The following is a 27,268-nucleotide window of genomic DNA, read 5'->3' as shown; positions in this document are numbered from 1 at the left end:
GATTGGTGTTTTTTGTATTGGCCCAGCAATCTACAGAAAACAGACAAGCACCAAAAGTCACTTACTTTGTAGTCTTTTATTCTCTATCAGCCAAACGCACTGCAGCCATTTTATTTGTATCTTTTTGGAGTTTTGAACAGCAATACATGCCCTTATAGATGTTTATACATATGGATGAGTATATAACTGTCTGCATCACAGAAAAAGGGGGGGTGCTGATTTCTTTAATTAAAAGTATGGTATACCTGTCACAGTGATCTTCCACGAGTTTTTTCTCTCCCTCTCGCAAAAAATAAACAGTGAAGTGGTAGTGGAAAAATTAAAACATTTCCATACAGGACTGATACTCTGAGCGGGAATATCGGTTTATTGAAGCTCTCAAAAGTTCTCATTACGCTTGTGTCACAATCTTCCAAGTACACTCCATTTGTCCTGACAAAGAATAAGACAAAAAGTTATACTTGATTGTAACACAGCTTGCGCACTAAAAGCATGGAAGGCGATCCATCCTGACATTCAGGAGTGCAAATAAAGATTGTTTACAATAAATCTCTTTCTACACTTTGCGTACATAAATTAGTGTACCCTTTTGTAATCACCCAATACAGAACTTTCACGCATTCAACCCAATCGAGCATGTTAATCATAAATAAATAAATACATCAGAACCAACATCACTTTACAACAGCAACATGTGCCATTATTTTTCATTAAATAGCTTGTCACTGGCAAAAAAAACAAAAAAATGACTCAAAGTTTTACACTGTCAGTCGGAATCTACCGGAGTCACTGATGAGACAAAAGGCTATTTCAATCAGCTTTGTACCCCCTTTTCTCAGTACACAATTTAACCCTTTAAAATAAGACATAAAATGTGCTTGGAAAAAAAAAAAAAAATCAAATTAATCAAACACCAAAGGACTCATGCATGGACCGACAACATAGTAGATCAACAGTTCAGTAAAACGTCCCCACACACTCACCATTCATACCAGAAGAGCCGTGATCAATAATTTAGGACACAGTGCCAACAAAAGTCTGTTTGAAAACAAAAATACAAAAGGATTCGAAGGAGTGACATGGGATAAATGGACAAAACTACAAATCCAGGACCATAATGACAGAGTTTGATTAGTCATGCCTGTCCTACTTCACATGATTGATTAATCATTTCTAGGCTACAGATGTCAGTATTATCTAGATTAGGTTAGATACGATCAGAATGCCCGAAAGACACATTACACATAGCCGACACAAAAATACAACAGCAGAAGCAGCAGCAGTAGTAGTCGTTAAATAAACACACTCATGTTGAATCTGACTTTTCTTAGCCAAGATCTCGCTAAGTCTGGCGGTGAGAGGCAGTGTAGCGTGAAGAATTGTTTTGTGTTTTTTTAGTTCAAGCACCCACTCAGGAGAGTATTTTTTTTTTTTTTAGGTGGATAGACCAGTGTGGGCTAGAACGGAGAAGCATTTCTGATGTCTTTGTTGCTCTACCACATAATAAAGATGAAAAAACGTAGACTATGTTGACACAAAACCTAAAATTGATCAGGAAATATATTCTTTGGTCACAAAAAGGCAAAATAACAAACATCATCAGAACAAAGAAATCAATGAATATGTAACACCATCAAGGGAGGGAAATTGAAAATAAAAACAAAAAATCTGAATTTAAACGGGAAGACCGTGGTAGCTTTGAGGTGCACGCTGGGATTGCATGTGGCAAATGCATAGGATAATTTGTGTAGCAAGGGAGTGCGTTACACATTCTACTGTTTCTCTTCTTCTTCACTATCGTCGTCGTGGTCCTCCCGATGTTCTTCATAGTAGTGGTGAAACAGCTGGTGCAGATGCTGCTGGAGTTCGTGCGGTCTGGAACCTTTTGTGGGGCCATCCACTTGTTCGAGAAGGACCTGTTTGGGCTGACCACCTCCCTGCACCACTGTCCGTCTGAGGGTCTGACCTTTATGCATGTGGGCCCTGTGCAGGGAAAACGCCAAAACCATTTAAGTCCTCCGAAAAAAAAAAAATTGTAGGTGAATGCTGTTATCAACAAAGAACACAAGAACTATAAGCCTGGTTACTGCATCACTGCACAATGTAGCAAGCCTTAGATACCATGCAAAGATACCATGTGAGAAGTTTAACAGAAATCTGATTGGCCACTATCTAAGTGATGCAATAATAACGGCGCGACAGAGATATAACTGCCGGTCGAAGAGACACAAACTTTGGTTCACATCACAGTTGAAAAATTTACAAAATCCACTTTTTATATTATTAGAGTTAATATGAACATTTCAAGCAGAGTTAAAAAGTATTTCCCTGCTTCTTTAAATCACACATTAGCTCTATGAGAATAAAATAGCTTCTTACATCCCACTTCAGACCAAGACCAATGTGTTAGTATTAAAGACAGCAATCACTAGTCTGAAAGCGAGAACACACCAAGAAAACCAAACGCATGCGCTCCAGCTCCCACACACCTCCTAATCACAGTTCCGTCATCTTTGACAGTTTCACTTTCAACCACATGGGGGAGCTCTGCTGTGGTAAAATCCCCAATATAACCAAGCGCCTGGTGGCATTGAAGGAAGCAACATATCGACTCAATTGATGATTTGTTCAATTGCAGTTTGTTTAAAACAAATGTGACAAGTGTGTGTGTGTGTGTGTGTGTTGGGCTGGGGACAAACCTGGTTGAAGTCCTCTTCGGCTGAGGGGAGGTCAGAAGCCAAAGACAAGTCCCCTTTGTGTGTCACTGTTCTTTTACCCTCTACCACAGTGGTTCTTTCTGCTAGACCGACTTTACGCACCTCAGCAGTCGCTTGTGATGCTGAGAAACCCTCACTCTCAGCAAAAGTAACCTAGGAAACAAAACATAGGGCATCGTAACAAAAGTTCAACTCACAAAATCATTACCACGAGAAGAGCATGAGGAGTAGCTGCAAGGGTCACACTAGACAAGAAGAGGTAACAGGGGAAGGAGAAGCTGGTAAGAATTGTATGCCATATCTCAAACACACATACCTCTGTATGGTCTCCCTCGCTCTTGAGAATAGTACGCTTCACCACTTTGGAGTATCCGTCTCCCTCTGTGACACTAATGGACCTCTGGGGGGATCCCTCTATTGAGACCTCCTCCCGCTCCACACCATCCGAGGAAACACACTTGCGAATAATCTTTCGAGTAACCTGTGAAAGGTGCAAAATTCACCTTGAAATCAGGGCAAGTTTTTTGGAAGTTTTTAAATGATTCGAAATAAATTCCCCTTAGTTCAAATGCACAATAGCAAAGTTTGAAATGCATGCATTGGCATTTTGATAACAACCTCACCAATATTTATTGGGTTCTTCAATGCCCATGTACTAAACCCCAAAAAAGTTTCATGGAAAAAGGTTTTATTGTACTTTTGTGAACTAGATCTATACTACTCAGAAGAATTTTCGTGTCACACCGCTGTGAAATGGCCATTAAAAGTACGTCTCGTTCAATGTGCCAAGTCTTCACAGATAATCCAACTGTACCGTTCTGACAACGATGTGCCCATTTTCATCTTGGTACTTTTCCTCGGTCACAGTCTGAGGAGGAATGTCAGGCATTTCGTCAGCCTGTAATAGAAGAAAGACAGATTTCTAGAATGAAACTTGAGGGATATGAGATTTAAAAGCACGTCAAAGACAACAAATCCAAAATGCATACTCAGGGAAAAATATGTGTGCAAATGAAGAAATAAGCGCCGCTAACCATAATAGCACACTTGATACTCCATATTTATCCACTTTGATTAGTCTAAAACTGTTAGACCGGTAATTTACACTGAAAACCTAGTTTGGTTAAAATCACACCCTTCATGCTCCATCCATCCACCATCAAACTTGTTGGGGTGGATACCTGAATGACAACTCTCCTTCGCACAATTCTGGTACTCAAAAATTCATCATCAGAACTTTCAGACATTGAGCCAATCTCTGCGTTGATCTCCTGACCAAGTAGAACAAAATCCATTACGATTAAATGTAAGAACACATCCAATTGAAAAAAAAAATTGCAAGCAAGAAACAAAGTAACATGGTGTACTTTCCAGAGATGTGTTACATTTCTTACTCTGGACAGTACAACATAGAAGTTTGTTAGTCTTTCAAAAGAAGAAATACAAAAATAATAAAATAATTAAAAAAAAAAAAAACACTCTTGTGTTTGCTCCATAAACCGATGGGTGATTATGAAAGCTGTCAATTTTGAAAATGATACATGCAAAGTTAGGATTGGTTAAATGAGAAATCCCAAATAAAACTGTGGGTTTTAAAAAATCAGGGTTAGCAGTCTTTCTTTATGAAGTAACTAACGTTTGGTTAAGATCAGCCTTTAAAAAAGCTTGCAAGGCCAGGACAATCCACTAAATCTGGCCTTACCCTCGTCAGAGAATTATTATCATCATATGCTCTTAGTTTAGAGCTGGGCAGGTCACACAGGGTGAATTCTTCAAGAGATGCATCTGATTGGAATAATACATCTTCACTCTCAGTCGGTACAACTTCTTGAAGGACAGAAGCATCTTCATAATCTTCACTTCCAGAGGAGAGCAACATGTGTCTATACACAGTTTTTTTCTCTTCTGGGCAACTGCGGTCATCCCAAAGCTGACTTTTGTTTGAGCTAGATGGTAACTCTGGTTCATCAGGCTCAATCTCTGTGAAATCTGACACAGGTCTGCAGTCATAATAGTGCTCTGGATCTGAATATTCAGAAGATGGCCCATGTTTATCGATGCAGACATCTTCATATTCAGGGGGCACGTGGGTTGAAGTTGCTGTACAGTCAGGGAGGACAGTGTACTCATCAGAAGTGGATGAAGTCAACGTTTTTGTTTCAATGGAGCTGGGTTGGGAATCAGGTACATCGTTGTCTACTGAAGCGAGGGATTCTTCCAGGTCTTCCAAATTAGCTCTTAAGTCCACCTCATGTGAATAATCATCAGTCTGGAATTGATCTTCAAAAATAAACTGTCTTCTAGAGGTAGCTGTTTCCAGATGATGTACACAAGCCAGTGAACTGATCTCATTTGAGGACATCTCAAACTTTGCTGAGGTGGAGCATGGTATCAGAAGCTCAAAGCTTGCAAAAGTAGCTGTTTCTTGGCTCGGCATTTCTGAAGTTTCTTTGGATAAATCTTGGAGACTCTTCCGTGATGGTTCCTCTGTTTCAGAGGACAACTTCGACTTGTGTCCTTGATTCTGAACATCACTTTTAAAATATTCTTCGCTCAAATTAATTGGTACATCTTCAGAACCTTTAGAGGAAATAGCTTTCCTTACATCTGAGGTAAAACTCCTATCTGTATCATCTTGTTCCGTACTGGCACTTACACTAGGACATCTAACTTTAACTTCTTCGTATTCATGAATCTGACTGCCCTTAGAGCTTTTGTCGTTGGGTTGTGAGGAATGTGGACAGAGAATTTTGGAGCTGAACTCATCTTGTGTCATTTTTATTTCTTCTAGATCTGACGGCAAATAGTCCAGTTGTGTTGATTCAAAACCTGGTAGAGTTGGTGTGGAGCTTGATGATGTGATAATGTCCTCCTCAACACTATCTTGAGCTGAGTCTTTAGCCATTGAGCTGAACCCTTCACATTTCTCAAGGAGTATTAGACCTTCTTTGTCGGCAGTTTTTGGTAAGCCAGTTTCAGTAGTCAGTGAGACCTCAGATTGTGTTTTACTTTGATAAAAAATATCTGCAGTAGGTAATTCTATATTTCCACAGTGTGTGCTTTCGTTACAATGCATTGACTGTGTGTTTGTTGCAAAGCACTCAAAATCAGGATGTTTTTCGTCTTTAGGCTGGGAAAGGTTTGTCTTGGAAGATGATGTTGACACCTGCAGGAAATGATGGAATGGAAAAAATGAAAATGATTTGTGATTGATGAAAAATGTCAAATGAAACATGCTTTTCTTCAAGGCCAGGTGTCAGAGAGGTGTCTCGGATGCAAAAATTCACTTATAGCCCCCTAACATCTACTGTAGATCATTCCAGTAGTATAACTACAACCAAATCAAACACATTACATCAATTGACTGGAGATAGAGAAATTCCCATTGACTATTAATAGTAAGCTGAATTAGAACATGCCATTGAAAATCCAATGACATTTTACAGGGCTGGGCGCAAGTGAACTTGTGTCGAAACCTGGAATATGTATTAAATGAAGCTGGACATGCACCTACTGGGGGGTCTTTGGTTTCTGTTCCTACGCCGGTGATGTAACCTCAATTTGTACGTAAGTCAGAAAGTACTATAGTCAATCAGTAACATGAAGAAACACAAGACATATTTTTTACACCGTTGTGCAAGCTAGCTAAATTGCATTAGTAAACTCCGAGTCCGAACCTCTTGTGTCGGACCATTGTAAACCAAGGAGCCCCTGTAAATTGCTGATGCTGTTATAACATCAGTGCAGAGAACATCACATTCACCATCAAAATGCTGAACACATTATTTCATAACAATTACAACAGCTACTGTGGTACAGCTGTCCCCTATCCTGAAAGAAACCGTTCCTCCTGCTTTAATGCAAACGCGCCATGACAGTGGGGACACTATGTGCAATTAGTAAAAGCTTGATGTAAAAGTTTCATTCCAACAATATACAGTATACGGCCCAAATTAGGAATTATGTGAAGCAACACTGCATTCTCTGCAGAACAAGACCTTCTGCTGTCTTACCGGCAGAGATGAACTTTCGTCCATTTTTTCTGACTGTCTTGTCATGTCTTTAAAAGGCACATCTTGGTTGTATATCATCATTAATGGAGATATAGTGGTTGTCCCTTTATGCACAATCAAAAGTGGTCTTTCTTCCATTGTTTCAATCCTTGTTTGAGTTTGTTTGCTGAAGGCTTCTTTGACTTTGAAATTGTCAGGAATGTCCATGTTTTCTTTCACAGATGGCATGTGACTCAACTCCGGTTGACGATTATTGTCAGCTATGGCCTCATTCAGTTGAGGCTTGATGCTGTTAACGAGTTCAAAATTACTAGATTCTTTTAGAAATGGATTCTCCTCATCAGCTGTTAAACATTTATCGTTGCTTTGTGCAGAAGTCTTTTCAAAGCCTTTATCAAATGCAGTTACACCTGACAATGTGTCGCAGAGATGTTCTCGCCTATAGACTGGATCATATATGTGTGCCGTTAATTTCTTGTGGAATTGCTTGTATAAAGGTCTTGGGTCTGTGTCTACACTATGATCAATGAGATATTTTTCAGACTGTTGTTTTAAAAAAAATTCTGAATCCAGAATTTCAGGGGCAGATGGTTTTAACTCTGACAAACAGGGGTCAATAAATGACTGGTTAGCCGTATTTTGATGGGGTGTTAGATTTTGTGTTTCAACATCAAGGACAGGTTTAGATGAATCTGGTTTGATTTTATCATGAGATTGACACACAAACCTTTGATCCAATACAGATGCATCTGATGAAACTGGTAAGAACTGGTCAGAAGATGATAAGATCTGACAGTCTGAAGGACAGTTTTGAGTCATGAAATTGTCAGTGAAGCAGGTGGATGGCTGGATTGGAAGATTAGTGTTCATAGTGGTAAAACTACACAGGGATAACTTACTTGGCTCTTCTACAACTAAAATGGAAGCGGCTGGTTGAGGATCATAATTAGACTTTTCTTCTTCATCTAAATTTAAAAACATTTTGAAAGAGGAACAGTTTCCCTTATAGAGGGGATCTAACAAAGGTGAAATTAATTTTTTATAAGGATGGAGGTCTTTAAATACTGGGGACATAGATGACACATTTGTAGGCGTAAAAGTACTTTGATGGAACTGACATTGACCTGCATTTATGACACTATTGTCATCAGAAAAATAGTTAAGACAAAGTTCTGAAGACTCAGCATAAGACAATGTTGACGGAAGAGGAACTGGTCGATCTTCAGAATACCATAAGTAATAATCACAATGTTGTCTATTGTTTTGACCAAATATCATATCAGAACAAAATGAGAATTCCTCAACTGATGCCGCAGAATCTGGGGAGGATGCTTTAAAGTCCAACAGGACTCGCTGTAGCGACGTGTCCAGCGCTGAAGAAACTGAATCTGGAGACAATGCTCTGTTACTAAATAAGATATCTAGTTCTAAGTCTGATGAAACAGATTTTGGAGAAAGTGGTCTGGTCTCATCAAATAGATTGGTGAGACAGAAATCACGACCCTCCCAATCTGAGACACTTGACTGGGGTGTGTATGACCTTTGCTCAATGCCATGATTCTCAATTTGGGCTATGTCAAATTGTGGAACTGGTGAGTCAGGAGAAAGAGCTGTGAGTTCACAGAGAGAGGCTATAGACTCTGGAGAATATGGTCTCTCACCAATGGCCAACTCAGCAGTGGAGGAGTCAGACAACTCATCAAAGGAATCAGTCATTAGTAATATGGGTCTGGACTCAAACACTGTGACATTATACATGGCATCTGGTGGTTTTTCTTGTGTGAAGCCACGGACGACATCTGCATATGTAAAAGGCCGTGCACATGACAGAGGCTGGCCTAAAATTAAAGAAACTTTAGTTTTTGTTCTGAAATTTTCTGACGATATCGAATCTGGTGATTCTGGCCTGCTGTCATCAAAGAGATCCTTGATACATAGTTCTGAATATTCGACATCAGACAAAGATGACAGCGGTGAAACTGGCCTATCCTCGGAAAACCTTAAGTAATAGTTACAATGTTGTAGGTCGGGACTATAGAAACATTTCTTAACTGATGCTACAGATTCTGGGGAGGATGCTCTAAAGTCCAGCAGCCAGTCCCTAAGAAGTGCAGTGTCTAGATCTGAAGAAACAGAATCAGGAGACAATGCTCTGTTACTAAATAGGAGATCTAGTTCCATGTCTGATGAAACAGACTGTGGAGAAAGTGGTCTGGTCTCATCAAAAAGATTGCTGAGACAGAAATCACGACCCTCCCAATCTGAGACACTTGACTGGGGTGTGTATGACCTTTGGTCAATGTATTGGCCTTGATTGTCAATTTGGGCAGTGTCAAATTGTGGAACAGGTGAGTCAGGTGAAAGAGCAGTGAGTTCACAGAGAGACGCTACAGACTCTGGAGAATATGGTCTCTCCCCGATGGCCAACTTAGTTGTGGAGGAGTCAGAAAACTCATCAAAGGAATCGGTCATTAGTAATATGGGCCTGGACTCAAACACTGTGACATTATACATGGCATCTGGTGGTTTTTCTTGTGTGAAGCCACGGACGACATCTGCATATGTAAAAGGCCGTGCACATGACTGAGGCTGGCCTAAAAGTAAAGAAACTTTAGTTTCTCTTCTGAAATTTTCTGACGAAACCGAATCTGGTGATTCTGGCCTGCTGTCATCAAAGAGATCCTTGATACATAGTTGTGAATACTCAACATCAGACAATGATGACAGCGGGGAAACTGGCCTATCCTCGGAATACCTTAAGTAATAGTTACAATGTTGTAAGTCGGGACTAAATGAACATTTCTTAACTGATGCCACAGATTCTGGGGAGGATGCTCTAAAGTCCAGCAGCCAGCCTCTAAGAAGTGTAGTGTCCAGATCTGAAGAAACAGACTCTGGAGACAATGCTCTGTTACTAAAAAGGATATCTAGTTCCATGTCTGATGAAACAGACTGTGGAGAAAGTGGTCTGGTCTCATCAAAAAGATTGGTGAGACACAAATCACGACCCTCCCAATCTGAAACACTTGACTGGGGTGTGTATGACCTTTGCTCAATGCCATGATTCTCAATTTGGGCTATGTCAAATTGTGGAACAGGTGAGTCAGGAGAAAGAGCCGTGAATTCACAGAGAGACGCTACAGACTCTGGAGAATATGGTCTCTCCCCGATGTCCAACTCAGAAATGGAGGAGTCAGACAACTCATCAAAGGAATCAGTCATTAGTAATATAGGCCTGGACTCAAACGCCGTGGCATCTGCTGGTTTTTCTCGTGTAAGGCCACGGACAACATCTGCATATGTAAAAGGCCGTGCACATGACTGAGGCTGGCCTAAAAGTAAAGAAACATTAGTTTCTGTTCTGAAATTTTCTGACGATACCGAATCTGGTGATTCTGGCCTATTGTCATCAAAGAGATCTTTGGCACATAGTTCTGAATACTCGACATCAGACAATGATGACAGCGGGGAAACTGGCCTATCCTCGGAATACCTTAAGTAATAGTTACAATGTTGTAGGTCGGGACTAAATGAACATTTCTTAACTGATGCCACAGACTCTCGGGAGGATGCTCTAAAGTCCAGCAGCCAGTCCCTAAGAAGTGCAGTGTCCAGATCTGAAGAAACAGAATCTGGAGACAATGCTCTGTCACTAAATAAGAGATCTAGTTCCATGTCTGATGAAACAGATTGTGGAGAAAGTGGTCTGGTCTCATCAAATAGGTTGATGAGACAGAAATCACAACCCTCCCAATCTGAAACACTTGACTGGGGTGTGTATGACCTTTGGTCAATGCCATGATACTCAATTTGGGCTATGTCAAATTGTGGAACAGGTGAGTCAGGAGAAAGACCCGTGAGTTCACAGAGAGACGCTAAAGACTCTGGAGAATATGGTCTCTCCCCGATGGCCAACTCAGTTGTGGAGAAATCTGACAACTTATCAAAGGAATCAGTCATTAGTAATATAGGCCTGGACTCAAACGCCGTGGCATCTGCTGGGTTTTCTTCTGTGAAGCCACGGACCACATCTGCATATGTAAAAGGTCGTGCACATGACTGAGGCTGGTCTAACACTACAGAAAGAGACAATGCTCTGTCACTAAATAAGAGATCTAGTTCCATGTCTGATGAAACAGATTGTGGAGAAAGTGGTCTGGTCTCATCAAATAGGTTGATGAGACACAAATCACGACCCTCCCAATCTGAAGCACTTGACTGGGGTGTGTATGACCTTTGCTCAATGCCATGATTCTCAATTTGGGCTATGTCAAATTGTGGAACAGGTGAGTCAGGAGAAAGAGCCGTGAATTCACAGAGAGACGCGACAGACTCTGGAGAATATGGTCTCTCCCCGATGTCCAACTCAGAAATGGAGGAGTCAGACAACTCATCAAAGGAATCAGTCATTAGTAATATAGGTCTGGACTCAAACACTGTGACATTATAGATGGCATCTGCTGGTTTTTCTTGTGTGAAGCCACGGACGACATCGGCATATGTTAATGGTCCTGCACATGACTGAGGCTGGCCTAACATTAAATAAACTTTAGTTTCTGTTCTAAAACTTTCTGACGATACCAAATCTGGTGATTCTGGCCTGCTGTCATCAAAGAGATCCTTGATACATAGTTCTGAATGTTCGACATCAGACAAAGATGACAGCGGGGAATTTGGCCTATCCTCGGAATACCTTAAGTAATAGTTGCAATGTTGTAGGTCGGGACAATATGAACATTTCTTAACTGATGCCACAGATTCTGGGGAGGACGCTCTAAAGTCCAGCAGCCAGGCCCCAAGAAGTGCAGTGTCTAGATCTGAAGAAACAGAACCAGGAGACAATGCTCTGTTACTAAATAGGAGATCTAGTTCCATGTCTGATGAAACAGACTGTGGAGAAAGTGGTCTGGTCTCATCGAAAAGATTGCTGAGACAGAAATCACGACCCTCCCAATCTGAGACACTTGACTGGGGTGTGTATGACCTTTGGTCAATGCATTGGCCTTGATTCTCAATTTGGGCTATGTCAAATTGTGGAACAGGTGAGTCAGGAGAAAGAGCAGCGAGTTCACAGAGAGAGGCTATAGACTCTGGAGAATATGGTCTCTCCCCGATGGCCAACTCAGTTGTGGAGGAGTCAGAAAACTCATCAAAGGAATCAGTCATTAGTAATATGGGCCTGGACTCAAACACTGCGACAATATACATGGCATCTGGTGTTTTTTCTTGTGTGAAGCCACGGACAACATCTGCATATGTAAAAGGCCGTGCACATGACTGAGGCTGGCCTAAAAGTAAAGAAACATTAGTTTCTGTTCTGAAATTTTCTGACGATACCGAATCTGGTGATTCTGGCCTGCTGTCATCAAAGAGATCCTTGATACATAGTTGTGAATACTCGACATCAGACAATGATGACAGCGGGGAAACTGGCCTATCCTCGGAATACCTTAAGTAATAGTTACAATGTTGTAGGTCGGGACTAAATGAACATTTCTTAACTGATGCCACAGATTCTGGAGAGGATGCTCTAAAGTCCAGCAGCGAGTCTCTAAGAAGTGTAGTGTCCAGATCTGAAGAAACAGAATCTGGAGACAATGCTCTGTTACTAAATAGGAGATCTAGTTCCATGTCTGATGAAACAGACTGTGGAGAAAGTGGGCTGGTCTCATCAAAAAGATTGATGAGGCAGAAATCACGACCCTCCCAATCTGAGACACTTGACTGGGGTGTGTATGACCTTTGGTCAATGCATTGGCCTTGATTCTCAATTTGGACTATGTCAAATTGTGGAACAGGTGAGTCAGGAGAAAGAGTCGTGAGTTCACAAAGAGATGCTACAGACTCTGGAGAATATGGTCTCTCCCCGATCGCCAACTCAGTTGTGGAGGAGTCAGAAAACTCATCAAAGGAATCAGTCATTAGTAATATAGGCCTGGACTCAAATGCCGTGGCATCTGCTGGGTTTTCTTCTGTGAAGCCACGGACCACATCTGCATATGTAAAAGGTCGTGCACATGACTGAGGCTGGCCTAACACTAAAGAAAGAGACAATGCTCTGTCACTAAATAAGAGATCTAGTTCCATGTCTGATGAAACAGACTGAGGTGAAAGTGGTCTGGTCTCATCAAAAAGATTGGTAAGACAGAAATCACGACCCTCCCAATCTGAAACGCTTGACTGGGGTGTGTATGACCTTTGGTCAATGCATAGGCCATGATTCTCAATTTGGGCTATGTCAAATTGTGGAACAGGTGAGTCAGGAGAAAGAGCCGTGAGTTCACAGAGAGACGCTACAGACTCTGGAGAATATGGTCTCTCCCCGATGGCCAACTCAGATATGGAGGAGTCAGACAACTCATCAAAGGAATCAGTCATTAGGAATACAGGCCTGGACTCAAACGCTGTGATATTATACATAGCATCTGCTGGTTTTTCTTGTGTGAAGCCACGGACGACATCTGCATATGTAAAAGGTCCTGCACATGACTGAGGCTGGTCTATAATTAAAGAAACCTTAGTTTCTGTTCTAAAGTTTTCTGACGATACTGAATCTGGTGATTCTGGCCTGCTGTCATCAAAGAGATCCTTGATACATAGTTCTGAATACTCAACATCAGACAAAAATGACAGTGAGGAATCTGGCCTATCCTCGGAATACCTTAAGTAATAGTTACAATGTTGTAGGTTGGGACCATATAAACATTTCTTAACTGATGCCACAGATTCTGGGGAGGATGCTCTGAAGTCCAGCAGCCAGTCCGTAAGAAGTGCAGTGTCCAGATCTGAAGAAACAGAATCTGGAGACAACGCTCTGTTGCTAAATAAGAGATCTAGTTCCATGTCTGATGAAACGGACTGTGGAGAAAGTGGTCTGGTCTCATCAAAAAGATTGGTGAGACAGATATCACGACCCTCCCAATCTGAAACACTTGACTGGGTTGTGTATGACCTTTGCTCAATGCCATGATTCTCAATTTGGGCTATGTCAAATTGTGGAACAGGTGAGTCAGGAGAAAGAACCGTGAGTTCACAGAGAGACGCTAAAGAATCTGGAGAATATGATCTCTCCCCGATGGCCAACTCACCAATGGAGGAGTCAGACAACTCATCATAGGAATCAGTCATTAGTAATATAGGCCTGGACTCAAACGCTGTGGCATCTGCTGGTTTCTCTCGTGTAAGGCCACGGACAACATCTGCATATGTAAAAGGTCGTGCACATGACTGAGGCTGGCCTAAAAGTAAAGAGACTTTAGTTTCTGTTCTGAAATTTTCTGACGATACCGAATCTGGTGATTCTGGCCTACTGTCATCAAAGAGATCCTTGATACTTAGTTCTGAATACTCGACATCAGACAAAGATGACAGCGAGGAATCTGGCCTATCCTCGGAATACCTTAAGTAATAGTTACAATGTTGTAGGTTGGGACTATATAAACATTTCTTAACTGATGCCACAGATTCTGGGGAGGATGCTCTAAAGTCCTGCGGCCAGTCCCTAAGAAGTGCAGTGTCTAGATCTGAAGAAACAGAATCATGAGACAATGCTCTTTTGCTAAATAGGAGATGTAGTTCCATGTCTGATGAAACAGACTGTGGAGAAAGTGGTCTGGTCTCATCAAAAAGATTGCTGAGACAGAAATCACGACCCTCCCAATCTGAAACACTTGACTGGGGTGTGTATGACCTTCGGTCAATGCCATGATTCTCAATTTGGGCTATGTCAAATTGTGGAACAGGTGAGTCAGGAGAAAGAGCTGTGAGTTCACAGAGGGACGCTAAAGACTCTGGAGAATATGGTCTCCCCTCGATGGCCAACTCAGTTGTGGAGAAGTCAGAAAACTCATCAAAGGAATCAGTCATTAGTAATATAGGCCTGGACTCAAACGCCGTGGCATCTGCTGGTTTTTCTCGTGTGAAGCCACGGACGACATCTGCATATGTAAAAGGTCGGGCGCATGACTGAGGCTGACCTAAGATTAAAGAAACTTCAGTGTCTTTTCTGAAAGCTTCTTTTTCTGAAGAACAGGAGTAGTGTATTTTTGGTTCGCTGTTTTCAAAACTATGTTTGAGAGAAAGGTCTGAGTGTTCGTTTCTTGGTTGTAGATTATCTCCATTGTAGTTTAAGAAAAAGTTGCAATGTTTGTCTTTTTCTTGTTCAATCAATTCAGAACATAGAAAACTATTTATAATTGATACTCCTACCTCTGTCGAGGATGTTACCGGATATTCTTGCAACTTGCCTTGGACCAAATCCTCAACATCGGAAGGTGTTCCTTTGCATATTGTCATTGTTTTATCTTTTTGAAACTCTAAAGTGTACTTTGGTCTTTCCACCAAGTTAAAGATAACTGGTTTCTTTGATTGTATTTGTGATAAACTGGTAGCCATCTCCATTGATGGTCTGTGTAATTTGTGTTCTGAATAAATATTTACTTCTGTTGATTGTTTCATCAAACTAGATTCTACAGAATCTTTATTTTGATTATTTTCTACTGTGTTTTTTCTTAAATCTGATATACAAGGCTCGGGGTCATATGTTGATGGTTGTAAGACATGAGGTTGAGGTGCCAACTTGGAAAACCAATAATCAAGATAGGATTCCCATGTATTTTTGCTTTCCTCAAGGTCTTGAGGACGAGATTGAATCGACATTTGTTTTCCATTAACACTTTCTCTCCCTACTTTATCAATCATTACTTCTCTGATTCTTTGCAGTGATTCAGGCTTTTCTGCATTGAGGTCGTTCTCATCATAACATTCAGTCTTCTGTGATGCGGGCGCATTTGCGTAATACTGGAGATCTGAGTTTTGTCTTGAATGTGCTACATCTTGAGACAAAAACGCATTTGACGTTTTGTAATTGTCATCTTGTGGATAAATATGACCTAAGGAGAATTTTGTTTCGAAAGTTCTAATATTGGTTGGTTCTGTTTGGTCTTGTGTCATTTGAGGTAAGGGTTGAGTATCGCCTGAATACTGTAAAAAATAATCACAATACTGACTCATAAGTTGGGAACGGGTTGATTCAGAGTGCAAGAGCTCAAGGAATGAGAAGCTGTGCTGAGAAGTCTGAGATTGTGGTGAAGAGGGACGCCAATCCATATCTGACAATTTATAGTCAGGATTAATTGTGCCTAAACCATGCAAAGCATTTCTATTGAAAGAAGTTACTTCATGCAAACACTTGAAAGGGAGAATGTTTGAAGACAAACTCGGAAAGTCTTGCTGGATAAGTACACTGTCAGGTAGAGATGAACTGTGTTCTGCAACTCGAGAGACAAAGTTCTCTACAGGTTTATCTGTTCCACCAAATTGTGGCCTACTTTCACACACATTAGGATTGGGGTCTGTAATATTTTCAATAATTTTCAGTTCGGGTGAAGTACATTTATAAGAGCTTGAATAGAGAGCCCAACTAACATCCATTACAGGAAGGTCTGTCGTAAAACCCTTCCTTCTGCTGAGAGGAGAGTCAGGAGACATTGCCCTGTAATCACTGATTGACATGACAGATTCGGGTGATGACAGTCTGGGTAAAGTCTCACTTAATGTCCAAAATTCTGCTGGTGAGAAACACTTCTCAGGAACGCAAGTGTCATAATCTATAGATGTGGAAGACGTTTCATCATAGTCAGATGTCTGTCGTGTAAAGATCGGCAGATAAAGGCTGGAAGAGACCGTCTTTGCCCTGCATTTCTCAGCGTTTGGACTCACTGAACTACGAATATCAGAACTATCTGTTGAGTCACATGCCATATGAGTGTTCTTACTATCATCCATTAGTTGGTACTTGGCTGGAGCAACAGTGGATGCCACTGTCAGGACATCATCATCATCAATGAAGTATATGTTATCCTGAAACCCAACATTATTAACTTGGGTTTTTGGGTTTCCATTGCTTGATGTAAATGGATCATAGCCCATGTTCACGTTATGGCCCCATGGGCTCTTGGGATGACCAGGGAATTCTTTGATGAGCGGGACTTCAAATTCATCAAGACACTTCTGTAAGACTTCATTGTTTCTATCTGTATCTGTATCTGTGTTATCTTCAGTTATCTTGAGAGTTTCTTGGTGAATCTTTGGTGAAGCAAACCCGGTAGGACCAGAGGTTCCTTTCAATCTTCCTGTGGGGAGTTTTAGAGTGCTAATCTGTGAAATATAATTTTCATGAATTTCTTCAAAGTCAGTCTCAGCTTGGTCTGACTCAGATAAGATCAGACTAATGTCACTGATAGATCCAGATGATGGCAACTTTAAAGTTTCAGGTGACCACTGATTCTTGTTAGCATTCAAAGTCCCAGAGATGTTTTGGTTGCCTTTCTCCTTGACTTGGCATTGATCACTACCATGAAACGGCTTGGAGAACCGAGTATTGCAGGAAATTTGCTGGTCTTTCACTTTGTACCCAACATAAACTCGAGTTGCTTTGCTCTCCATTGCAGCTTCTGTTTTGATGGGGAGCGTACTTACTTGCTCTTCTAAGTTGACATAGCGTGCATGTTCATGTGAAATTACATCATCTGAAGTCCACAGGTTAGGGTTGAGTTCACTGCAAAACAGAAAGTAGACATAGTCACAAATTAAGCTTTCAAAATATATGTAAAATCCCTAAACTGTATAACTGTCAAACACACATTAGCACAAAAAACATTTTTACGTACAGTAAAACATAATTAACTTGCATAAAATGCCAGTGCAGTTTATTCAGTGAGTCTTTATTTTTTGACGATCCGTTCCAAAATGAGCTAATTGGTAGCTCCTTTTCAGCATTTTCATTGAACGTTAAATAACAATAATAATTTTCTTATTCTCAAAATAATAAATGATTTCATAATTAGCTAAATTTATCCACGCAGATATCCACCTTATATTTAGAAATCAGAAAAATAAAATTGCCAATTTACTGTGAGATCTCAAGCTCCTCCAAAAGGTCCCCATGCATGCTCTCTGAATGGGTCTGTCCAGCAGGCTCTGCCCATGAAGGAATGTCAAGTAGAGAAGCTACAGAGAGGTCCTCTTCAGAAACAGCTGGGGGAGGTTTGCGATCTGATTCAACCCTTCTCACAATTCTGGGGCTGTCCACATCTTCTTGCACTGAAGACAAAGCCATTGACACTGGAAAAGCAATTAATATAGTTACACACGTACATAATAACAAACACACTTATTTAGTATACTAAATTGAAAAGCCTTTGACAGAAAAAAAGATCTCCAAAAGCTACCTTCACTATGGTCCAATGTCTTCTCAATCTCTGCATATGTTCTTGAGGTTTGTTCTTGAGTTGACTTGTTCATCTGGGTTTCAATTAGATGAACAATATCCATTCGATTGATCTTGGTCAGTCTCTTAATCAGGCAATCTTCTGTGGAATTATTTCACAAAGATTATCAGCGTGTTCAGTATATGTGTTGTATATATACAGTATGTGAATTGAAAATCATTAAAGACAAAGTCCCAGTGAAATGAAAATAAAAGGTTTTACAGTTTTAACAAGCTTGTTAAATATATATATACCGTAATTTTCGGACTATAAGTCGCGGTTTTTTTCATAGTTTGGGTGGGGGGGCGACTTATACTCAGGAGCGATTTATATACATATATATGGTTTTTTTTCACTTTTTTGGGCATTTTATGGCTGGTGCGACTTATACTCCGGTGCGACTTATAGTCCGAAAATTACGGTATATAGAATAAGTATATAGAATGAGGGGGTGTGTTCACTGAAAACACACCCTGCCCTTCCTTCACCTTCTCTCTAGTCTGTCTTTTCAAACAAAGCTGAAACAATATGTACCTGTGGCATGTTTGCCTTCCCGTTCAACCCAATGTTGAAGTAAGGCATGGCTTTGTTCTTGAAGTGAATTGGGATTCTGTGTTCTAACTAATTGGATATCATCCTCATTGAATTCCAGTTCTCTTGCCAGCTCTGGGGACAACAAAATACAAATATTGAAAATATATACACATGTTTTGCTGACAAAATAATAACATATATTTCAGTGTTATACATAAATATCAGCATTAGGAAGAAAGATTTTGCTTCAATCATTGAGCAAAGGACAGCTTACCAGTCCAGCTGAAGCCAAGGAGATCTGCAATGATAGATAATGTCTCCTCTTTCCTGTCAGCATCATCCTGCCAATCCACTAAAATACCACCACAGTAAAATGAAAATATTTTTCAATGTCACTGTACACATATTTTGCTGAATTTGCTAAATACATCTACAAGTGTCATTTTCCTAAGACTATGGCTATTGTAACACACCTGAAATCAAATGTGGAAATGTAATGTTGACATTGATGAAAAGATAAAGGTTGGATTCATCACTCTAAAGAGTTTCCAAAATAAGATCAGCAGATGAAACTTAGTAATATTAGGAAGCTAAATTAGTATCAGAGATACCAATAGTGTGCATCAACATAAGATTGTTAACTAAAACCAACATGACCATTCAATCTTGAGATAGGACAGAGACACAGATGAGATGAACAAAAAACTCACCAACATGCAAAAATGTCACAACATGCACACACGTGATGTCAGAATGCTCTTACAAAGAAGAAAAGAGTTCTTGTTGCCATGGAGAAGAACTAGGAAAGCAAAAGCTCGTTTAGACCTGGCCATACCTGCCATGCATTGTGGAGTTTGTTCATCGGTGATTCTCCGCATCTGATTTTCCACCGTGTCATCCCAGGTAGGCCTAGATTCAAACACATCTGCTGTACCAGAAGACGGTTGCACAGCCGTCAAAGGATCCAAATGTAAACTGCTCGATGTTGGAATGTCGTACGTAAAGATGACAGAATCGGGACTCTTGTGACTTGAGCTGCTGATGTCGTCAGTATCCAAAGAAATAGAGGATTCTTCAGTCTTAGAGAAATGGATTTCTTTCACGTGTTTTGTTGAGGGAAGAGCTGAGGTAAGGCTAGATTCATATGTGGGTTGAGCACTGTCAGAACAACTCCTGTTGTTTTTACCCGAGGTTTTGCTTGGAGCACCATCTGTCTCAGATCTTGTTCTGCGAATCATGGCCAGGTCTTCTGTTTTGCTACCCAAATCATGCTCAGAGTACTTTTGAGCTCTGTCCAGTTTTATTTGACTATCCTCCTTTGTTATGCCGCCTTGATTGACAATAGCCTGTGAACCTGAAAAAGACATTTCAATGACTGAGCACTGATCTTCCTCATCCTCATCTGCAGAGGAGTATAATAAATCACAACTCTGCTTTTGGTATTCTAATGTAGCCATGTTTGTGCTTGACTCATTGACAGCGATTGTGGAGTCAGGATAGTTTACGCTAAGGCCAATAGGTCTTTTGTCATCACCTTCAATAATGGTTAGCTTCTCCAATTCTGTTGGGGAACCGAGCTGAACTTCTGTTGAGCTACCAAGATCAGCTTCAGAAATGTGCTTGTCACTCTTTGACTTCTCACACGAGGGTGTTAGAAGAGTTCTGGGTTTGGGAATAGGAAAAATTTGCTTTGTTGGCTTCTGTGGAATTTCCTCACCAACTGAATCATCATCGTCAAATTTTGGCATGGTGCTTTGCTCATCCTCAGTCTCCTCTGAAACTTCATCCACTTGATGCCCCTCTACTTGAAAAAATCCATATCCTTCAACCTCTTCATCAAAACTTCTTGTCAGATCAATTGCTCCTCCTCTCGTCATTTCAAATAGCTTTCCTTCTTCATATTGAAATTGTTCAGGGGTTTGGTCATCACTTGGTGATTGAGCAGGTGATTGATGAAGTTCGCTGTCCTCTGCATGATCATAATCCCTTTGTTCATCAGCCCGTTCATTGTAGGCTACAGAATCATCAAAACTTGATGTAAAATATTGGGTTTCTTTAGCACACACTACTGTCGAAGGTTCAACAATTCCTTGCAGTAGATTATCCTTGTTATGTGGTTGTGGGTCACCATCAGATGGGCTTTCTTCATAGATTTGTAGAGACTTTTCACTTCCTTGAAACTCTGTGCTTATTTGCGACTCAAATTCTTCTCTCTCTTCGTGCATACTATGACTTGAATCAATATCGGTTTCTTCAACTGTTTTTTCAAAAGATTTTTCTGGTGAATCTTGGAACGAAAATGGCATAGCTGGGCCGATTTGTTTGTCAAGCTCAACATCCTCATGATCACTTGTCCATGAGGGTGCATATGGGGATGTATCTCTTTTTGTTTTAGCTTCTTGTTCGATTTCATCAAAGGTTTTGATCTTTGCAGCCATTTTAAACATCTCCTCTTCTGGGGTGAATTGATTGATTGTCTCTTTTTCATCGTCATGGAAAGAGGGAGTTTCGTCACCTTCCATTTCCGTGACACATTCTGATTCATTGTCATCTTTGCTTATATTTGTGTCAAAAGCAAAACATGCTTTAAGTTGTGATGCATAATCTTCGTAAACAGCTGCCTTGGCTGGCAATGCCCTGTCTCCAGTGCTGTATGATTGAGTGGGGCTTCCTTCTAAAGAGTCTGGACAAGGAGATTCCCTAGAAGGACTTGGCTCGATGGAATCAGGGGATTTCCTGGAAGATATATCTTCCATGACTGGACTTGCCTCCAGAGAGTCTTGTTGATAATGCTCTTGAACAGGTTCATCAAAACCGACAGTGTCAAGGTTATTGAGATCAACTGGCCTTTGCGGCCATTCACTCAATATTTCAAATGGATTTGTGAATTCCACAGGACTTTCACCGTAGTTTTGCTTGTTAGTATTTTCAAGTGTCTCCTCATAAGACGATTCCACTTCATCAGAAACAAATGAATCAATGTCCGTCTTTTTTTCCTTTGCTAAGTTAACTTGTTCAAACATTTCCTCAGTAACCTGTCGTTGTGGTTGTTCATCAAATTTTCTTTCAAGACACTGATGCAAGTCAGTTGTCATTAGGGAGGCCAATCCTGACATATCTTTCACTGCTGTGGCAGCCTGGTTATCGATTTTCTTTCCGATGTAGACTTCTTCAAATAGTTGTTCATCAATTGTGATTTCTTCATTCTCATTGTTCATGTCAGGGGCCACTGATAGCGATCTTGTTTCCAGACTGTGATCCAAGTTGTTTTTCAGTATTGACACCAAACCTGACATATCTTTCTTTGCTGTGGGTGTCAGTTTTTTGGGTTTTCTCGCAATATGTACTTCTTTAAGTAATGGTTCATAAATTGTGATTTCTTGATTATCATTGCTCATCTGAGGGGCTACTGTAAGTTCTTCATCGTCATCTCCCAAACTGGAACGAGGAGTCTTATTTCTTTCTTCTCTGAACTCAGTTTCTTCGAAATACTTCGGTTCTGTGTCAAATCCAGCCTCATTAGAAGCGAGTGTTTGTATGTCTTTCTCTTTTTCCTTGATTAGGATAGTTTGTTTAAAATGTTCCTCAATGATCTCCTCTTGTTGGGGTTGATCTGTTACAGGACCAGATTCGAAACATTGATCCATGTCCTTTTTCATCATGGACACCATCCCTGACATATCTTTCACTGTTGCAGATGGCTGGTAATCTGTTTCCTTGTCAATGTGGACTTCTTGAAATAATGATTCACCTGTTAGGATTTCTTCATGGGCCACTGGAAATTCTTCTCCCAAACTGGAACGTGGTGTCCTATTTTTGTCTTCTGGTATGGCAAAATGTTTCTCTTCTGCGCTAATTGTTCCTTTATCAGACACAAACAGGTGAATGCCTTTCTCTTTTCCCTTTAAGATAAGCTGTTCAAAATGTTCTTCAATTATATCCACTTGTGGTGGTTGATATTGTTCAAACGTTGTTTCTAGACTTTGAGCCAAGTCATTTTTCATTAGGGACGCCAAACCTGACATATCTTTCATTGCTGTGGATGCCTGCTCCTTGGTTTTCTTGCCAATGTGAATTTCTTCAAGTAGTGACTCCTGAAATTTTATTTCTTCATTATCATTGTTCATTTGAGGGGCCACAATAAGTTCATCATCAACTCCCAAACTGGAATGAGGTGTTTTATTTATTTCTTCTCTTATATCAGTTTCTTCAAAATGTTTCAATTCTGTGCCGAACACAGCCTCATCAGAATCAAATGGGTGAGTGTCTTTCTCCTTTGTCAGTATAATTTGTTCAAAATGTTCCTCAATTATATTCTCTTGTGGTGGGTGATCTGGCTGAAACCTTGATTCTAGACTTTGATCCAAGTCATTTTTCATTAAGGATGCCAAACCTGACATATCCTTCATTGCTGTGGGTGCCTGGTCCTTGGTTTTCTTGCCAATACGAACTTCCTCAAGTTGTGGCTCCTCAAATGTGATTTCTTCATCATCATTGTTCATTTGAGGTGCCACAATAAGTTCTTCATCATCATCATCTGCCAAACTGGAACAAGGTGTCTTATTTCTATCTTCTCTTTTTTCAGTTTCTTCGAAATGTTCATACTCTGTGCTGAACACAGCCTCATCAGAATCAAATGGGCGAATGTATTTCTCTATTCCCTTTTGTAGTATAATCTCCTCAAAATTTTCCTCGATTATGTTTTCTTGTGGTGGGTGATCTGGTACAAACCCTGTTTCTAGACTTTGATCCAAATCATCTTTCATTAAGAATGCCAAACCTGACATATCTTTCATTGCTGTGGGTGCCTGGTCCTTGGTTTTCTTGCCAATATGAACTTCCTCAAGTCGTGGCTCCTCAAATGTGATTTCTTCATCATCATTGTTCATTTGAGGTGCCACAATAAGTTCTTCATCATCATCATCATCATCCTCATCTGCCAAACTGGAACAAGGTGTTTTATTTATTTCTTCTCTCATATCAGTTTCTTTGAAATGTTCATGTTCTGTGTGAGACACAGCCTCATCAGAATCAAATGGGCGAACGTATTTCTCCATTCCCTTTTGTAGTATAATCTGCTCAAAATGTTCTTCCATTATGTTCTCTTGTGGTGGTTGATATTGTTCAAACGTTGTTTCTAGACTTTGATCCAAGTCATTTTTCATTAAGGATGCCAAACCTGACATATCCTTCACTGGTGTGGGTGCCTGGTCCTTGGTTTTCTTGCCAATATGAACTTCTTCAAGTCGTGGTTCATCTATTGGGATTGCTTCATTAAAAGTGTTCACATGAGAGACCACTGTAAGTTCCTCATAGTCGTCTCCTAAACTGGAATGAGGTGTCTTATTTCTATCTTCTCTTTTTTCACTTTCTTCGAAATGTTCATATTCTGTGCCGAACACAGCCTCATCAGAAGCAAATGGGTGAATATCTTTCTCCATTTCCTTTGTTTGTATCATTTGTTCAAAATGTTCCTCAATTATACTCTCTTGTGGTGGTTGATATTGTTCAAACGTTGCTTCTAGACTTTGATCCAAGTCATTTTTAATTAAGGACGTCAAACCTGACATATCTTTCATTGCTGCGGGTGCCTGGTCCTTGGTTTTCTTGCCAATATGAACTTCTTCAAGTCGTGGTTCATCTATTGGGATTTCTTCATTAAAAGTGTTCACATGAGAGACCACTGTAAGTTCCTCATCGTCATCTCCTAAACTGGAACGAGGTGTCTTATTTCTATCTTCTCTTTTTTCAGTTTCTTCGAAATGTTCATGTTCTGTGCCAAACACAGCCTCATCAGAAGCAAATGGGTGAATATCTTTCTCCATTTCCTTTGTTAGTATAATTTGTTGAAAATGTTCATCAATTATATTCTCTTGTGGTGGTTGCTCTGGTTCAAACGTTTCGAGACTTTGATCCAAGTAATTTTTCATTAAGGATGCCAAACCTGACATATCTCTCATTGCTGTGCGTCCCTGGTTATTGATTTTCTTGCCAACATGGACTTCTTCAAGTGATGGTTCGTCCATTATGATTTCGTAATTGTTAATCTGAGAGGCCGCTGAATATTCATCATAGTCATCATAGTCATCTCCCAAACTGGAACGAGGTGTCTTATTTCTGTCTTCGCTTACATCGGTTTCTTCAAAATATTTGTCTTCAGAGGTGAATGTGTGAATGTCTGTTTCTTTTCCCTTTGTCCGGATAGTTTGCTTAAAATATTCTTCGACGATATCCTCTTGTTGGGGTTGATCTGTTACGGGACCAGATTCGAGACATTGATCCATGTCCGTTTTCATTCTGGACACCAACCCTGACATATCTTTCACTGATGCGAATGCCTGGTTATCTTTTTTCCTGTCAATATGGACTTCTTCAAGTCGCGGTTCATCTGTTGTGGTGTCTTCATTATTATTGATGACCTCAAGAGCCACTGCATGTCCTTCATATTCATCTCCCAAACTGGAACGAGGTGTCCTAGTTCTGTCTTCTGGTATGAAAGTTTCTTTGAAATGTTTCTGTTCCGTTCCAAATCCAGCCACATCAGAAGCAAGTGGGTGTAGATATTTTTCTGTTCCTTTTACCAGAATAATTTGTTCAAATTCATCCTCATTGATACTCTCTTGTAGGGGTTGATCTGTTACAAGTGGAGTTTCCAGACACTGATGCATGTCGGTTTTCATTAAAGACACCAAGCCTGACGTATCTTTTGCTGAAGTGCATGCCTGTTTATCTGTTTTCCTACTAATGTGGACTTCTTCCAGTAGTGGTTCTTCAACTGTGATTTCTTTAACTTCATTATAATTGTTCATCTGATGGGTGAATGCAAATCCTTCATCAATCATTTGATTATCAGGATGAGAAATAGTTTCTGTGAATGAACTGCAGATTGGTAATCTATCAACCAAATTTTCCTCATCTGATCTCTCCGGTTGAAACCTCACATCTAAGGCTGTAGATGTTTGCTTGAATAACTGGTACTCGGGACTTTCTTCGAGCTCAGCCTTTATGTCAGCACTGAAGTCCTCAGAAGGCCTGCGGTCAGGGCTTATCTGCAAATCTTCAGATAAAGTCATACGGGTGCTGATGGTTTGCTCTTCAACTTGGATCATTCCCCAGCTTGTCCCCGTTAATAGTTCTTTCTGAGGAGTAGTCATCCCCTTGTCAGGATGAATTGTATCAGCAGTGTCTACCTTGTTTTTCAGACAAACATCTGGTGCATCAGGGGACTTGTAATTTGTAGTTTGAATGTGAGATTTCTGTTGTGTGCTCGCGGCATCTTTGGGAGCGACTCCTTCCGGTACCGCAATTCTTGGAGAAGCAATGGAATTGTACTCAAAAAGTCTATCTTGACTTTTTGAAGGATTGTTCCCAAACTGGAATGCTCCCGTTAGCTCCTTAACAGACATACTTTGCTTTTCAAAAGGCTCTGTTGACTTTCTGCCTATGTGAATTTCTCTCTCATCACAAAATGTGACCATCTTTCCAACATTTGCATCTGAAATCAGTAGTGATTCTTTAGAGGTATCTTTAAGTATTCCTGTTTTCAGATTTCCAGTGTCAGATTTGTCACTTCTCTGAAAGTCATTCTCATGCTGAGGAACTCTGAGCTGCTGAGTTTTAGGTTTTGGTGGTGATTGGGGACTTTGGTCAGTCCCCTTTTTCGCTTCAAAATCCGCGAGTTCACTTTTTTGTGTGGAATCACAAGATGCCAATGCTTTGTGCTCAAAAAGCCCTGATTTATTTTTTGAAGGGTCCTGGCCAGTCTGGAATGCTTTCATCAGCTCCTTAACAGACATAGTCTCTTCTAATCTTTCTGTTTGAGATCTGGGGGATTTGGGAACGCTGGGGAGCTGTGGCATTTCACTCTCCATTTTTGATTTTGTCAGGGACGATCTTGATATTTGTACTGGAGAGTGTTTTTGGCCTTCATCCTCTTCAACTTTGCTTTGTAAGGCTTTAACCCGATCTTTTATTGATCCTATGGGTGTTTCAACCACACGAGGAGAAGCTGGCGGATCTATCGCTGGTGTGAAAACAAGGCCACTCTCATTCAGAACAGCATCACCATCTAAAGACTCCTCAGAGCTCACCCTTTCCATCTCTCCTTCGGAGCTACTATATCCAGACCGATCTCTGTCTCGTAGCTTCCTCCTAATAGGTTTTTTGATGTCAGGGGGCCTTTGTTTACCATCAGATTTCACAATAAACTGTTCAATAGATTCTTGGACAACCTCCTTCTGAGAATCAGACATCAATGGGGATTCCATTTCTTTGTCTATGCCAAGGTTTGACTCCATACATGCCACGTCTCCATCTGTGGTGAGTCTGCTTAAAGTGCCCGTCTTCTCAACATTCCTTTCTTCATGTGACTCAAAACTGGACAACCTCTTTGGTTTTCTTGCACTATCCTCTCGCAATTCCTCTTGAGTGTTAGTAATCTGGTTACTCTGAATCCCTCCAACTTTTCCACGCCTGTCTTGGAGTTCATAGATGGCAAGAGTTTCCTTTTTTTCATTCCACGCAGAACCATCACCTTCCAAAATTTTTATGTGGTCTAATTGCTCAGAATTTGAAGCAGGAATTTTTATGTCTGACATGTCGGAGAGAAGATCTGGGCTCGCAAGGGTGGCAGGGTCCAGAGGTTGACTCGTTTTCAGTGAGAAAGTCTCCATTGATTCAGATTCATCATCTTCAGTTAAAAAAGGTTCATCAACCAAAAAGGGTAAATGACAAG

General features: G+C 40.5%; 1 protein-coding gene across 18 annotated transcripts in view; it reads right to left on the bottom strand.

Moving 5' to 3' along the window:
• Positions 1-57: 57 nt before the first annotated feature.
• The window catches only part of ank2a (ankyrin 2a, neuronal), a 60,054-nt gene continuing 32,843 nt past the window's right edge, over positions 58-27,268 (bottom strand). For 16 of the 18 annotated variants that reach the window (XM_037255788.1, XM_037255883.1, XM_037255856.1 and 13 more), the window contains 11 exons: positions 19,370-27,223; positions 18,809-18,886; positions 18,535-18,666; positions 17,962-18,102; positions 17,644-17,854; positions 17,210-17,288; positions 3,532-3,615; positions 3,034-3,198; positions 2,700-2,870; positions 2,490-2,581; positions 58-1,983 (listed from right to left, as the gene is read on the bottom strand). In XM_037255788.1, coding sequence (XP_037111683.1) covers positions 1,773-1,983; positions 2,490-2,581; positions 2,700-2,870; positions 3,034-3,198; positions 3,532-3,615; positions 17,210-17,288; positions 17,644-17,854; positions 17,962-18,102; positions 18,535-18,666; positions 18,809-18,886; positions 19,370-27,223 — 9,218 coding nt within the window. In that variant the 3' untranslated portion in view covers positions 58-1,772. The remainder of the gene's footprint in view (positions 1,984-2,489; positions 2,582-2,699; positions 2,871-3,033; positions 3,199-3,531; positions 3,616-17,209; positions 17,289-17,643; positions 17,855-17,961; positions 18,103-18,534; positions 18,667-18,808; positions 18,887-19,369; positions 27,224-27,268) is intronic. The other 2 variants (XM_037255826.1, XM_037255911.1) reach the window with 2 other exon arrangements.

Source organism: Syngnathus acus, chromosome 1, assembly GCF_901709675.1.
Source record: "Syngnathus acus chromosome 1, fSynAcu1.2, whole genome shotgun sequence".
NCBI classification, from domain to species: Eukaryota; Metazoa; Chordata; class Actinopteri; order Syngnathiformes; family Syngnathidae; genus Syngnathus; species Syngnathus acus.
The sequence above is the reverse complement of the archived record's forward strand: the minus strand, read 5'-3'. Positions and strand labels throughout refer to the sequence as shown.